Source organism: Leptosomus discolor, chromosome 19 (genome assembly GCF_034619465.1).
Source record: "Leptosomus discolor isolate bLepDis1 chromosome 19, bLepDis1.hap2, whole genome shotgun sequence".
Lineage (NCBI taxonomy): Eukaryota > Metazoa > Chordata > Aves > Leptosomiformes > Leptosomidae > Leptosomus > Leptosomus discolor.
Genome location: NC_141409.1, coordinates 4572052 through 4587652, shown reverse-complemented (window position 1 = coordinate 4587652; position 15601 = coordinate 4572052). Strand labels below are relative to the sequence as shown.

The 15601-nt window shown below is 51.6% G+C and overlaps 1 protein-coding gene across 4 annotated transcripts in view; it reads left to right on the top strand.

Annotated features, from left to right (window-relative positions):
* The first annotated feature begins 5042 nt into the window (after window positions 1-5042).
* The window catches only part of WHRN (whirlin), a 55837-nt gene continuing 45278 nt past the window's right edge, over window positions 5043-15601 (top strand). For all 4 annotated transcript variants that reach the window (XM_086475702.1, XM_086475701.1, XM_086475700.1 and 1 more), the window contains exon 1: window positions 5043-5642. In XM_086475702.1, coding sequence (XP_086331828.1) covers window positions 5043-5642 — 600 coding nt within the window. The remainder of the gene's footprint in view (window positions 5643-15601) is intronic.

Here is a 15601-nt window from a genome sequence, read left to right as displayed (position 1 = left end):
CAAGGCTGACCCCAGGTCGTGTATAAAGGCAGCGCGGAGGATGAAGAGCCTGTGCTCTTCCCTCTGTCAAAGCATCCCGCAACTTCACGTGCAAATCTAGCTAGTCCTCCTCTGCCACCCAGCTCGTCTGGGTGAGCCTCGCTTGACGATTTCCACAAAGAAGTTTAACGGCTGAGGTGCCCAAATCAGAGACCAGGTAATGACGGCAGGGCCTGCCGTGACAGGACAAGGGGTAACGGTTTTAAACTAGAAGAGGGCAGATTTAGGCTAGATACAAGGAAGAAACTTTTTACAATGAGGGTGGTGCAACACTGGCACAGGCTGCCCAGAGAGGTGGTAGGAGCCCCATCCCTGGGAACATTCAAGGCCAGGTTGGACGGGGCTCTGAGCACCCTGATGCAGCTAAAGATGTCCCCGCTCCCTGCAGAGGGTTGGACTAGGTGGCCTTGAAAGGTCCCTTCCCACCCAAACCATTCTATGACAAAGACTGACCCTCAGCAAGTCTCTGCTTTGCCTGTCCATAACATCCAGGCTCACATTGTGACTTACAGATGATTTGTGCTGGGCATTTTAAAAAAAAAAAAAAATCAAACCACCCCAGTGACGCAAGTGGCTCTTTCTTTCAGGCATTTCAAAAAGGGCTAGAGAGCGTAAGTGCAAGAAATTGCCAGAGAGGGGAGGAGGATTGCAGCTTTTATATCGCCTGGCACTGCGATGCAGTGTTACATTCAGTGGTGTTGGCACAGTGGAGAGATCACTGCAGGCAAATCTGGGTGAAACAACTTCTAGTCTGGAAAGGTTTTTTTCACAAGGAAATGTAGCTTTAAAGCAAATGCTTTCACAAAACGTGGTTTTAATTTGAATTGCTTTGACTTTGGGTTTTAATAAGTGGCAAAGCATTCCAATGGCATTAAAATATTTCTGGTGACATAGGTGAAACTATTGCTCTCTGATTTGATTAACTTTTTAATCCAGGCAGTGTCTAAATGTCTGATAAACTGTAATCCTGTGGTGTCCACCCTGTGGAAACAGTATGTCTAGTTTGGAGCTAAAATCCTCGGGTTTGATCTTCTCTTGCACAATGGAAAACAATAAATTCCCACCCAGTTGAACCTGTTTCAGGCTGACTTTTCTCAGTAACAGTCTCAGTGTGGCACTGAGAAATATGAGCATAAAGATTTGTAGATATGCAGATACAGAAGGATTTAAGATGTGTCCGAGTTCCCTACCTTCTCTGCCTGCCTGAACCTTGCTTTTAAACTTCTACCCCAGGCTGTTGGCTGGGACGTGTCAAATTGAACTTGGTCTGATAAAGCACGGCAGTGCCCATAAATTTGAAACATTCCTGATGCGAGTGGATTACATTTATGCTCATAACTCAGAGCTTAGAAAATCCCCCTTGAAATTATGATTTCTCGCTGCTCCTAGGGCTTTTCTTTAAATCCTACTTCTGCCTGTTATACCTGGAGCTGAAGAGACGGAGCATGCATCTGCTGTTTGTGCAGCTCCCAGCACGGTGGGGAACTTGTGTCTGGATTCGGTTTTACCGCAAGACAAATGGTGAGGTGGTGCTGGAACGCTCGGTACCCAGGACTTTGGTAGGAAAACCCTCATGATGCTTTTTCCTCTGCATTGGCTATTTCTGTAGCCCGCTTTACTGCAGCACTCGGCTGGTTCTCACCCATGCTGAGGAAAGCACATGTTCAAGCTGCACAAACCAGTCCAGCCGGCCAGGGACAGAGGATTGGGAGCCAATCTGCTAAACAGGGATTTAGCCAAGAGGCAGCCCTGAGTGCCAGCCACCTCCTAATACTCTCTTAAGGAGCCTAGCAGCACAGGCAGCTGCTGCTTCCTCCCTGGCCCTCCTCGTGGTTCGGCTCAGTCCTCCAACTCTGCAGCAAGGCATTTCCAAAATTACGTTTCGTTGTCTTCTTGCTACAGTGCCTTTTAATTAGGAGCACAGCTGCTCTGGAAACATGGAGCTCACTTTTCAAAGAGTGCTCTGGAAAGTGATTACAATGGATTAAAGCAGAAAGGTTAGGCAATTTATTCATCCGGCACTTAGCAAATGCATCGGATTATTTTGTGCTGCAAGGATGATTTAAAAAAAGCAGATGAATAACACCTTTTCGGCTCTTCCTAGCCTTAAGGCACTCTGCTGCGCCAGCGAGGTGCTGGATCTGAAATTCTGCTGGAGAGTTGAGCCTACGCAGTGTCCAGCTGCTCCAACAGCTCTCAGCTCTGTGCGAACGTGCTGGAGCTTCTTTGCCCGTGTCTGTGCAGCCCCTCCAGTTAAGGAAGGTCCATCTCAGCCAGGAGCTGCCCCAGGAACGAATGTGCCCTCTTGGCATTCACTAATCTCAGCTCCGAGGAAGCGGTTACCTGGGGTTTGCAGAGTGATGCTGTTGTACCTGGCATTGGCTTCCCACCCTGAGCACTCGCTGCCAGCGCCCCGGCTGGCAGAGCTGCCTTCCTGGAAGGACTGCTTTGATTTACAGCCGTGAGAATCTGGCTCGTGGGGCCATGCAGCCCTGCACAGGTATGGGAGCTGCTGCGAGGCACTTGTTCAGCAGTGGCACTTGTGCCGAGAAAGCTTTGGGAGGTTTTACTCGGGTGTGGGAACACTCCCGTGGCGAGGAGCTGGATGAAGCTCCTCTTTCCCCTCTGGCCCAAGGCTCGCTCTCAACTGCGTGGCTTAAGTGCTTAAAGCAGTGGAAAGGTTAAAGCCCCTAGAAATTAATCAGCTTCACTTCGAAGCTGAGATTCTAAGAGAAGATCTCAATCCCTTTCTTCTCCAAAGGAAAAGCAGTGGGGGGCCCTGGCTGGACAGTATGTGATGAAGATCCGACTCGCACAATGTGTGAACAATCTGAATCTATAAAACATCTGGGGATTAAAACTTTGTATGTGTTCTGTGAGCAGAAACTACAACAGGCATCACATCCAGCCCTGCTCCAAAGGGGTGCCTCGGAGCTGTCCCATGGCAAGTCGCAGCTGGATGGGGCATCCCGAGGATGAACAGGCTCTGCTGGCAGGGCTGCAGTAGCAGCAGGAAAACATGTATTTCCACATGCAGCTACTCGTGTGGATGTTGTGTGTGTTTCTGCCGGGTAGCATTGGACTGAACCTGTCTTAGGCTTGGGAAATGCTTTGTGATGGTTTCCAGAGTAGTGGTCAAAGTATGAGGGACCAAATGCCACCGCTGGGCAGCTTTGGCCATTGGGTACCCGTGGTGGCTGTGGTCTGGGCTCTGCCGACGCGGGGGGAACTGGATGTGCTGCTCCAGTCTGGAGGTAGCGCAGTGCAGGGGCAGCTCTTGCTGCATGTGTGAACAGACTTGGTGTCTTCTCATGGGATAAAAAAAGGTTGGAGATGCTCAGATACTGCGCTTGTGGGAGGAGTAGTACTTTAAATAGAGGAGTCTTTGAGCAGGGTACGAAGCATTAAAATTGCGTTTGAGTGAAATTCAAAGACATGCAGTACCTTGTTTGCCCTTCTCTTCTTTCATTTGGCTGATGTAGGCATATTTTTGGTTTTACTCACTTTTCAGTCCTGTATTGTCCCATTTTTCAGTAATGTTGACTGTTCCATCTGCTTATTTATCACCCACGGTTAGAACCCAAATTTCAATTAGCAATCTGTTTTGTTTAGGTTTGTTTTAAACACGGCATTGAAAGCTCCAACAAAGCTTTAATACATGAAACTACTTGTAATGCAGCTGTTAAAGCTCTTCCATCATACCCATGAACAAAATGAATTCTGTTGCTATCAAGATGCATCTGATAAATTAGGTTTAATCCTCCTCTACTGCAGTGAAGGCACTTCAGCGAGGACAGAAAGATTTCGAATGACTGAGATGGAAAACGGTCTTTGCTCAGTGTTCCTGAGCACTGTAAAAGAACCCAAAACCTCAGGTAGTAAGAAATAATTCATCCAGTAACTGGAAAAGCAGTCCCTCGATCACTGACTTCTAATCCTGATGTTTCTGGATCTGAAGTCTCAAGTTAGGGGTGCGGAAGCAGGAGGGTGGCTGGACGTGTGGCAGCGTCCTGGGCAAGAACGTGCTCCCCTGGATCCCACCGAGCCACGCTGTGGTTTGCAGCTCCGGCTGCCTGTGGCCCTGCCAGCTTCTCAATCGCTGGATCTAGATCACCAGGATCCGTCGCGGGAAGGGCTTTCCTGGGGCGGCTGTATTTGCTAAATGAAGGGGGGTTAATTGTAGTGAGTTTGGGTTCGACACCAAGCCTGACATCACACATTGCTTCAACACCCTGTTGGTATTGCAGGTGACTAAATCCCATTGATTTATGATCAAAACGAAGCCTGCGCTGAAGCTCTCTGCTGAAGGGATGTGTTGCCAGTACAACAAGTTACCAGTTAGAATTACCAGTGCTGGGACTTAACGGCAGCCCGCCGCCTGGCACAGGTTCGAGCGCCAGCGGCTGCGTACGGCCGGTGGGCTCTTCTCCCGGGCAAGAGCCCCCTCCTCCCACTCGCCAGCGCAGCCTTCCTGCGTGCCCCGCTGAAGGGCGGCAGGGCTGCGGGGGCCCGGGAGCCGCCATCTCCCCCGCCCGGCGGGCGAGAGACCGTTTTGTCCGCCCTGACCTGCCGCTGCTCCAGCGGAGCAGCTCCCGCCTCGCCCCGGGCCCGGCTCCCCGTCACCGCGCGGGTCACCCCTGCGATGAGCTGCGCGCCGGCCTCAGCCCGGGCCGTGCCGGGGCAGGGCTGCCCCCGCCCCGCCCCCGGCGGTAATGAGCAGCCGCGCTAATTACCGCTCCCGCGGGGGCGGGGCATGGGGCGGGCACGATCCCCGTCCCGGTCCCGCCGCCGGGGCCGCTCTGTATAACCCGTCTCCCGGCAACGGCGGGCACGTCACTTCCTGGGGAGCCGCCGCGAGGCGCCGGCGAGCGCGCGGCCAGGTGGAGTGGCGCGTGCGGCGCCAGCCGAGGCGCCGGCGGGTCGGTCCGGTCGGGGCCGGGCCGGGCCGGGCCGGTTCGGTTCGGTTCGGTTCGGGCCGGTCGGGGCCGCCGGTGCCCGGCGCGATGAGCGCGGAGCTGGACGGCGTGTCGGTGCACTCCTCCTCCTCCTCGTCGGGCTCGCTGGGCTCGGCGGCGGGGCCGGCACCGCGGCCGCTGTCGGCCAACGTGCGGCGGCTGCACCAGGCGCTGACGGCGCTGCTGAGCGAGGCGGAGCGGGAGCGCTTCATCCTCTGCCTCAACGCCTACCACGGCCGCCGCAACGTCTGCGACTTGGTCCGCTCCCTCCGCGCCCTCCTCGACGGGCCCCGCCGCCGGCAGCTCCTGCCGCTGCTCCGCCTCGTCCTGCCGCGCTCCGACCAGCTCCTCTTCGACCAGTACACCGCCGAGGGGCCCTACCTGCCGCCGCCCGGCCGCCCCCCGCCCGCCGCCGCCCCGCCGCCGGTGGTCCCCGGCGAGCTGCGGCAGGTGACCCTGCGGCGGAGCAAGGCCCATGAGGGCCTGGGCTTCAGCATCCGCGGCGGGGCCGAGCACGGCGTCGGTATCTACGTGTCCCTGGTGGAACCGGGCTCCCTGGCCGAGCGGGAGGGGCTGCGCGTCGGGGACCAGATCCTGGGCGTCAACGGCAAGTCCTTGGACAGGGTGACCCACGCCGAGGCTGTCAAGGTAAGTGGGTCCCGGACCGGGCTCGGGCTGCTGGGACCCCCTGCCCTGTCCCGGCGTTTGGCCGCCGTGAGCCCCGTCCCGTCCCGGGCGCCGCTTCATCCCCGTCGCACACGGCCGCTGTGCGCCCCGTCCCGCTCTGCCCGTCCGGAGCCGGCGGCTGTGCCTGTCCCCCCCGCTCCCTCCCTCCCTCCCCCGGGTGTTGTCGCGGTGCGCCCCGTCCAGCTTCACCCCCTCCGGCGTTGGTCGCTGCTCCGCCCCGCCGCACCGGTGGGACGGGAGCCCCTGGGTCCCTGTCTCCGGGGCGCGGCGGTGGAAACCTGAAAGCGCCTTCGCGGAGCGGCTCCGGGTTCGCATCGTGCCGGAGCGATCGGGCTCGTCCCGCCGGCGGTACCGGTGCTAACGGTGGGTGAAGCCGAGCCGGAAAGTTTACGGTGGAAATACCGATGCCTGCTGATAGCACGGGCACGGACGGGGGTCGGGCTGGCATCGGCGTCAGCGCTGGGCACGGCAGGTTCGTCCCCTCAGGGCCGAGCGATACTTCTTCATCGCCACGTCTCTGAAACGCAGCAGTGCTGCTTGTGGCTTTCTTTCAGCCTGGGCGGCTTGTGGAAGTTGGAAATTTGCTCGAGCCGGGTTTTAAGGCATGTATTCTAGCTGCTATACCAGCTTTTCTCCTTCCAAAGATGGAGAAACTGAGGCACAGAGAAGCAGAACAGCCCCCGCCCCCCGGACCGCATGGTGTCCAAAGCAGGAGCAGATCCTGGATCCCCTGTAGCTGTGTCGGGGTAGAAGCAGAACAGTTACACAACTGAAGTGCCCCCCACTCTTCCCGCAGCGCAGCACCCGGAGACCTGTTGTAGTACATAACAAGCAGGAGTGCTGCTGATAAAAGCTTTCATGTAGGGCTAGGTGGGGGAGCTCTGTAATCTCTGGGATTTTCACCTGAAGCTCAGTGTTTTGAGGCAAAGTCCATGTTTGAGTGACCCAGACCAGTCAGAGATGATCTTGTGGCTGGTGGGCTCAGCTCAGAGCGTTCCCGTGGCGCAGCAGTGCCGGGCACAAACCTATTGAGCTGGAGAATCGGCTTTCAGGGCAGCAATTTGTAGGCAGGGTGTGGAGAGCTGGGATCTGGGGTGACAAGACTGTTTTGCAGCTGTTTATGCTTTAATTCTTCCACAATAAGGTAAAGTGCTTCTGTTTGCAGCCTGCTTCACGTGGTGTGTTCCTCCGACAGTTCATTAATCTTGCGCAGCTTTGAACAGCATCTTCACAGCCAACCTGCATGCTCCCTGCCCCATCTTTAAATCGGTGCCCCAGGCAAGGGCATGTCTTCCAGGCTGGAAGTGTGTCCTTGGTAATCTTGAGAGCAGAGAAAAGATTTGTAGGAATTCTTTTTTGTTGTTCCCAATGATAAGACAACAACAGTGTAAGCTTTTGGAAGTTAGTCTGCAATTTTGTGCTGTAAAGATTGCAAAAAACCCGTGTATTTTGGCTGTGGCATTGGGATGGGTAGAAACCAGGTGTCAGGAATGCTCTGGTCTGTTAAATGACTTCATTTCTAATTCAACCCACTCTAGTAATTCACACCACTTTCTGTTTGTTCTCTAATACAATGTACGTGATGTCTTTTAGACACTATTAATATTGAGTGAAACTAAGTGCTTCCTGCACAGAAATAATTCCTGTAGGATGCAGTTTGCCAAGGGGTTGTTCTGTGACAAGAGCTATATTGTGTTAATGTGATCCTCATAGCAAAGAGAAGCTTAGAAACTGTCTGCTTGTGAGCTGAACTTCTTTAAACGCCAGTTTCATCAGCACCCAGTTGTGTGGCATCTTCTAGAGCTCCTGCACTCGTGTTACATCTGGGAAGGATTTATGACCCACGTAGTGGTGGCAGAAACACTTGCCTTGGGAGTGTAATACAGCTCTAACAGTTCCTTTGGAGATTTTAAAATTAAGCAATTGCTAATTTGTCTTTGCATGCTGCATTTGGGGAGGGGCTGTGTGGAAATGAAGAGTAGGTCACATTCAGTGATGGTAAAGGGCAGTCTTTGGAGGGTTTTCCTGGGGTTAAGATACAAATACCTCAGCCTAATGTTTTGGAAATCGTGCAGAGAGTCAGAGCTGCAGGAACAAGAGGTGGTGATGTACAGAGTGTCTTGACCCCATGTTCTCTGCTTCCCCTTGAAACCTGGGATCTCGGGCTCAGTGCCGATGTGAGTGTTAACAGCTCCACAAAGGCTGCTGGCTGTGGTCTGGTCTCCTTGAGCAGAGCAAACCTCACCAAGTCCTGACATCCTCACTGGTGTCTGTTGGTCTGCTCTGTAGTGAATCAATGGAGATAAGGGTTTGGTCCTGGCATTTACGCATACACTGTGCTTGGGATCAAATACGGAGAGGGGAGAAAGGTGAGCAGCGAGAGGCTTGCTTAATGCAAAACCCCAGCTGTGTGCCTTGGTCACCCAAACGCTGTCTGCCTGCTCTAGATGAGCAGACGTGGTGAACTCTCTCTCCATCAGAAGCTGTCTGATTAAAGCCCCGCTCCCATCTCTGGGAGCAGAGTGACGGTTGGCTCTCCATCAGTCTGAGACGGAGCGCGTTGCTGTGCACGCTTCCATCTTGACTGTCCTGCAGCAAGAAACTGTCTGTCTAGGACAGCGTTGTTACTCGTAACATGCAGAATGTGTTGTTGTGAGGGAAGTTGTCAAAGCTTGTTCTCCAGGGCGCAAGACGATTGCAGAGATCAGGAAGGCTCTTGCACCGCTGGCCTGGCCTGCTCCCAGGCACAGCGCTCCCTCTGGGGTGAGCATGACAAACTTGCTCACTGACCCAGAAGTCACCTTTCTGTCTGTCAGGGTGCTCCGAGATGCCCAGCTGTGAAGATGGGTGGTGAGGCAGCTGTTCAGACAGAGCAGTGAATAAATACATAGCCTTAACTTGTTTGGGCAGTCTTGTAAGAGCGTTCACACGGTAGTTACAAGTTGTGGTAGCTCAGTTGCCTTCTATTCGTGCATGTCTGCCTCTGCAGGAGTACCCCAGCCGTTTCCAGCAGTCCTCTCTAGGAGGAGAGAGGCACCGACTGGGGTAGGAGCAGTTCCTGTCTTCTGCCTTCTGTTTTCGGGCATTAATCAGAGCTGTGACGTACCAAAAGTGGAATCATGGCACCAGATAGAAGCTGTCATGACACTGGGCAAAGAAGACAAAAGTAATGAGCTGCACACTGTCCTAGCTGAAACCTGACTGGTGGCCTGTGACCAGTGCAATGGAGTTAGTAGATATTTTAGTGTAAATTAGTTAAAAAGTGGAATTCTCACTTAAATGACAAGATTACCTAAGCACTGCAAATCAATTCACTTAATGACCAGCTTCTTAACCTTTATGTGAGTAGCGGAGTTTTATGCCTTGTCTGCTTTGTGCTCGCTGTTTCATCCAAATATAAATTAAATTACTCCATTACAATTATAGCTCTATCATTGTAGCATTCAAGAGTGCACTTTAGCAAAAGATCACTGTAATTTGAATTATGGTGGAAGCAAAGAAGTTTGTATTGTCTGTCATATTTTTAGAGCTCACTTGGCTTTCATCAGCCTTGCTGTATAGTACACAGTTGATGTAGCAGTCATGCTGAAGGTTTATACTGATAAGCTGTAGTGTTTTTTCCACAGTAGTTAAAATTGAGGTGCTTGTGGGTTTAGACCACCTAAACATTATACAGGGAGATATTTCTCCTCTACTCTGGAGTTTGCGTTAAACTCGTGCTCCCTTTCTCCCGCACCCCTTCCATTTGTTGCTTTTCAGGAGGTTTTTTATGTCCTTTAAATCATTTAGGGAGGAATGGGACAAGAGAAAGTATGAAGTATCATGACTGGTGGATCATTCCTGATGGAGGATTTGGCTTAACGAGCAGCCTCAAAAGAGCCACGCCGATTTCCACCATTTACCCTGCTGTGCCTGTCTGTGCTGACAGCTGGGCAAATCCGGATGAGCTTGATCAAAATGACCAAAACTAGACTAATTTGTGTGCATCGGTCTTAGGGAGCATGATTCTTTCATCTTGGTGCAAACCTGTGGTAACTTTGCCAGTGTCAACGGACTCGCACCAGTTTATGAAGGAGCTGCGGCAGTTCGGGTCCACTGTCTTGGGTTCTTCAGAGCGGCTTTGGCGAGAAGCTGCGGGGTTTGCTACAGGCGTGGTGGGGTCGGGGGAAGGCTTGTGCTGAGGCAGGTCTGCTGCTGGCAAGGCCAGGCTCTCTGGAGGGCAGCGCCGGGCTCTGCCAGCCTGCCGGCTCTCCCGCCCGCGCTGCTGGCCTGGGTGGAGGGGGGTCGCATCGCCACGCCACGGCCTCTCTGCTCAGGCAGAAATTTTCCCTGCTTCCAAACCAGCCTTCCCCTCTCCTGCTCTCATAGTGACAAGTGGGCATTTGAAAATAATTAAAAGGAGATTAAAATTGCTTTTACGTTCTACTCTATTCGTTTGGACTTTCATGATGGCACACAAGGTGATCTCTTCAGGGACTGTAGTATTTCATACGAGGTAGAAAGGGCTCCAGCTTCTTGTGCTCTGGGCGCTTGTGATACTGTGAAAGGACTGCTGAGAAACGGCGATGTGCAGCCCTGAGCCTTGGAAGCATGTTTAGAGCAATTTTACCTTCCAGGCAGCTTACAAGAAAGCAAATCTCATTTCATTGTTTCTTCTGATGTCCAATTAATTGATTATCATTATACGAGACTGCTTATTTGCTGTAGTCAGTAATCACCACTGCACTATACAGGCAATGTAACAGCTAGTAGGAATGAATGCAGCTTGGTGTCTTTGGCTGGTTTTTAACCCTTCCAAGTACTCAGAGTGGTGGACCATCACACACAGTCATGGCTGGGATGAATGAGGAGTGAAAGCAACGCATCGATCCCCTGATTCTGTAAAGATATCAGGCTTGTTTCTTGAAATGCCTGCTTGCTTATCTCTGTGTCTCTGTATTTTTAGAAGTCACCAACTGATCCAGAGGCTAGAAACCTCTCCCCAAGGGATCTTGGGTAGCTGGAGCTTGGAAAAGAAGGATTTGACTAGCATCTACCTCAATTATTAGAGTGGTGACCTATTCCGTAGTCTCAGGGCCTGCTTAGAAACAAAACCCAAGAACTGCACACAGAAAAGCACCGACAGCTCGAAACGCAGGTGCTGTGCAATGCCACAGGCTTCTGCTCTGCTTTGCTGTCCTGCGAACAGTTTCTGTTTTAATTTCTGGAGCCAGCTGAGCTCAGAGGGAGAGGGTGGAAAGTGTAAAGTCACCAGGATCTCCCTCTAGGAAAAAAGGGGAGGGCAAAAGGTCACTCCTGAACTTGGAGGCATCTGCATTTTAAATTAGTTGTAATGCTCCTTAAAGGGAAGGGCTCATGGAGTGACAGGGTGTAGGTCTGGCAAGTGATGTTCTTGGTTTCACAGGCAGATCTGATGATGTGTGGTGGAGCAGGCTGGAGCGCTGGACCTCGCCTGGTGTCGAGGGCCTGGCTGAGAGGCACTGCTCCATGGTCACTGTGAGCTAGTCTGAGCTGATCAAATTGATATCACGTGTAATTTGGAGTGGGGTGAACTTGCATGTACAGAGAAGCATCTGTGGGAATGTGGGTTTAGCTGTTGCACTGGAGTTGGAAGTAGGTTACATTTGTTCCTCTGCCACTAATTTCCCTCAGTGGGCAAGTTACTTAGTCATCCGTTTCCCTTCATTACACCAGAAAAATCACAATCAGCCCTAATGAAATCAAATGACATTATACTGATGCAAAAGATTAGAATGAGGTCCTTAATCTCTCCTCTCCTCGTAACGCAAGGATGATAGTACGTGGCATCGGTATTGGCTTGTTCATCAGGGTTAGTATTGTTAGGGCATCCTTGCATTCTTGGAGCATAAATGTTATTTAGTGGGCTCCTTGTAGATAAACAGTTTTGCCTCAGTAGAGTAATTGATAAGATAACCTGAAGGATGAAAGCCTCTTGCCTTCAGTGTCCATTAGAAGAAAACAAAAGCGTTAATCTGCAGCGTAGCTGGTGAGTTAAAATAATCTTTTACTCCGTTCTTCTGTCCTCGGGGAAAACGATGGATTTTCTTGACACCTTCCTCAATGCCATGTCTGCTCGGAGAATTATGCGGCTCTAAATCCCCTTGCCTAAACTGACAATGCATCTGCTAAAATGATTTGGCTTAGTTTCTTTTGACTGGGTGCTCTGTGAATTCTCCCTGTCACAGACCACCAAGTGCTTAGTAAATACAGGGACCTGGGCAGCCTGGAGGAGCTCTGCTCCTGCCAGCTTCTTGCTGCTGGACTCGGAAACTGCATATGAGCCTCTCGGGGTGAGATGTGCTGACAGGGAAGGCTGGAAGGGCCTCTGCTTTGTGCAGGCACTGACTGGGTATCCTTGGTGAAGTGTCTTGCTCACTTCCCCCCGTTGACTCTCCCAAAATTAGCTTTTCCACCACATAACTAACCGTATGTAGACAATATGGGTTTGTTGGTGGTTCTAATGATATTTTTCAGTGCTGTGTTTGGTGTGGAGTGGCAAGAGAAGACAAGAGGAAGCGGGAGGGAGTGCCTTGATCTAGATTCCTCTCATATAGCCCCCCCACCCCAGAAAGCACCTAAACAGCTTTCCAGGCTTGCATTGAAATAAAGCTTTGTGGAGTTTTCTGCTCTTAAAAATTGTCCTGGACTTGCCTGAGGGATACGCTGGACAGTGACCAGCTTTGAGGAGATGGGAGGTGACAGAGCTGTTGTCTTGAAGCAGGGGTGGGGGGTGTCAGCCCTTGGAGGGGCTAGGGAAAAGGCCCTGGAGCTAAGATTTCATTTGACCTTTCCAGGTGAAAGGGACGTGGGCTTCCTGATGCCTTGGGGCTAAATGTGTGCAATCACCATAATTATGCATCAATTTGCATGTATTTGCATAAGTGCCACTACTTGAAAGCCAAACTGCTGTCACCTTTGCCTTGTGAGAGGGGGGGAGAGGTTGGACTGTGCCTCCTGCCATTCCCATTTGTCTTCCTGACAGGGTGCCCATTTCACACCCTCCATCCCCTGTGCTGTTACCCACTGCTTTCCCCTCTGGTTCCTCTCACCCAGCACTCCATCTGGAGTGCCTCCGCTTCCCTTCATCCCTATCTATTTCTCTCTCCACCTGCCTCTGTCACCTTTTCCTTGTACCAGTTTTCTCCGTTCCTGTCCTCCCCGCGCAGGGACGAGCTGTTTGCATACGTCAATGCAGACGAGTCTCCCGGTTCCTCTGCCCAGCAGCAGCTCCCTGGTCTTTGTCAGGCAAGATGAGGAGGGGACACATTTGATCCAAAGCATCTTATTTATGACTACAGACTGCTGTCTGGGGCAGGGGACGATCACTCCCTGTGCGTTTGTACAGCACCTGGCAAACTTGGCCTCAGCCAGAGGGTGTAGTGGGAGCTCTGATAGTCTTAAATTTATCTTGCCTGCAGAGGATCCCTGAAGCAAGCCTTTAGGGGCAGGCAGGCGGGTAGTGCCTCTGCCTGCTGTCTTCTGCTCTTGTCCTTTCTGCTGATAGAGGAACCGTTTAGCTGATACTGCTCAATCAGTCTCCCTGTAAAAGGTCTCCCAGGCCTGCCCCTGCAGCCCCCTCCCCTCCATGGCAGACACAGGGACCCTCATCATTCCCACTGGCACTGAGATGGTTTTGCTCAGTCTAGCTGAGCCCACAAACCTAAAACTACCTGAGTCTACCTGGGTCCAGCAGGAACACCCCGGGATAGTGCAAGGAATAGTGCTTAGACAAACTTCTGCATATTGTTCCCTCCACGCTGCTGGAACATGCTGTAAAAGCTCCCTCTGCCTCCCTCCTGTGGTATCTCTGCATTTGTTTCCCCTTGGCAGCTTTTTTTTCAAGTCTGTGCCTTACTTTTTTTGGGACTTGGTGCAAAATTGCGTGGTACTTCAATGATTGATAACCTCCGCACTGACCTTTGCAGCTTGCAAATGGAGCAAGTGCTTGGATGCCCATTATCTGAGCAGCCCAAGAAGCCAAACAGCTCTGGTGAGCCTATTATTGCCAGAAGAAAGCAGTTTGCGTCTGGAGCTGGGGGGGAGGATGGCTCATCGTTAATGCTGCTTGTATCAAACTGTGATCTGCCCACTGACGGAATGAATTGGAATAGATTGCTCATTTCATTAGCGGCGAAGGTAAGTGAGTGGGCTGTGTCCGTAAGAGATGGGTATTTTATTCAGGCTGCCAGAAGAATGCTGGTGATTAATTGCCATTGATTTCTGACATCTGTGTTCCTACTGGGGGAATTTTTGAAGGCCTGGAGGATGCTTGTGCACAGCCTTCAACCTTTTGGTGCCCTCGAGAAGCAGAAAGAAGGGGAGAATTCTGAAGGCAGGAGAGGAAAGCCTTCAGTAATGCAAGACATGCTGGGCAAGAATGGCCTGGCACAGTTGGGTTTCAGGAAGGGTGGCAGCTGCCAGTCTCGATCTTAGGAAAGAACATACTGCATTGTGCGTTGTTTTGCTTTTTTTTGTTTTGTTTTTAAAGGTGATAACTGTGGGTACGTAAGATATGTTTCCTTTTTTGATTATTTTAGGCGATCTACTTCACTCTCAAAGGACTTGATAGATAATTAAATAGAGTGTTGTCAGGAGATCAGTGGCCTTATGGAATCAATCTGCCCTTCTTTCTGACACTTGCTGCTTCTAATAACATTTCTAGGCAGTTGGTGACTGTTTTCCTGCTAAATGTTTTGGCACTGATCCCCAGATCCAACTAAATTATTTCCTTAGGCTTGTCTTCTAGCAGGTGTGCTTGCACACTGTGGTGCCAGTGTTAAACCTTTCATACCATGGTCTTTGGACGTATTATAGATGGGGCAAAGCCAAATTTTATCTGAGTCTGGAGTGAAACGCAGCAGCACTGGAGAACATGTAGCAAGTCCCTAAAATGGCTTCAGAAAGGAAATGGAGATGCAGTCTGCACTGTCTGCTTCGGCAGAGGGGATTAAGGAGGTGAAATTATTTTGTTTAATGGTCCACCGCAAATGGTTTAGGTTCAGTATGCCTGTCAAATAACACACTTTCCCAAAGAGCTTGTGGGATGAATTATGCTGTTGCTTTTGTGGTGGTATCTCTGCAGTCATTGGACACAAGACAACTTGCATGTCTGTGAGGAGGAAGTTCTCTGCTGTAATGTTGCCACCCAGAGCCTATCCTTTCTCTCCATGGGCCCCATGCTCTTTATGTTAGATGAAAACTCTGGCCTGAAAGGCTTTTCCTTTTATCCCAGGGAGCTGGGGTGACCTGCTTCATGGGAAGTGTATTGTTCATGTGGGCAGGTGCTGGCCCTCTCGCTTGCTGTGGTGGTTTTGTAAGTGGGACTGACAGCAAAATCGAGGTCAGTGGCCTCGTGCCAGCTCGCTGGCACTGTGGCACCTCACTGAGAGTGGGGAGGTGCAAGGTGCTAAGTGCTCAAGCAGTAGCTAGGCTGCTGGTGACAGGCACCAGCAGCTCCCTCCACCAAGGGGCCAATACAGCTGTCCAAAATCCTGTGCTCAGATGGGCATTGGGACCCTCTGCAAACACATTCCAGCAGGCAGAGGTGGATTCACAGTGTGGGAGAAGCAAGTGTGGTCGGGATGGAAAACAGTTCCTGCTGATTATTTGATGTTCAGGGAGGTGAGCTGGAAAATGGGTCCTGCCCTCTGCCATAGATACGGTCCCTGCTGGCCAAAATGCCGGTGCGATGGCAGGGGCAGATGTGCTGAAGAAGCTGCCTGTGTGGTCCCTGGTCTGTCAGGAATTAGCACCTCTGATCCCCAGATGGTCAGTTAGCTCCTTCTCACCAGCCCTGAGAAATTAAATTAAAATGAAACAGAGAAGAGAATAATCATGCTTGCTGGGACAGCTGGGTAAAGATGAGGACTCTTAGGACTGGATCTGCCCTTGGATACTGG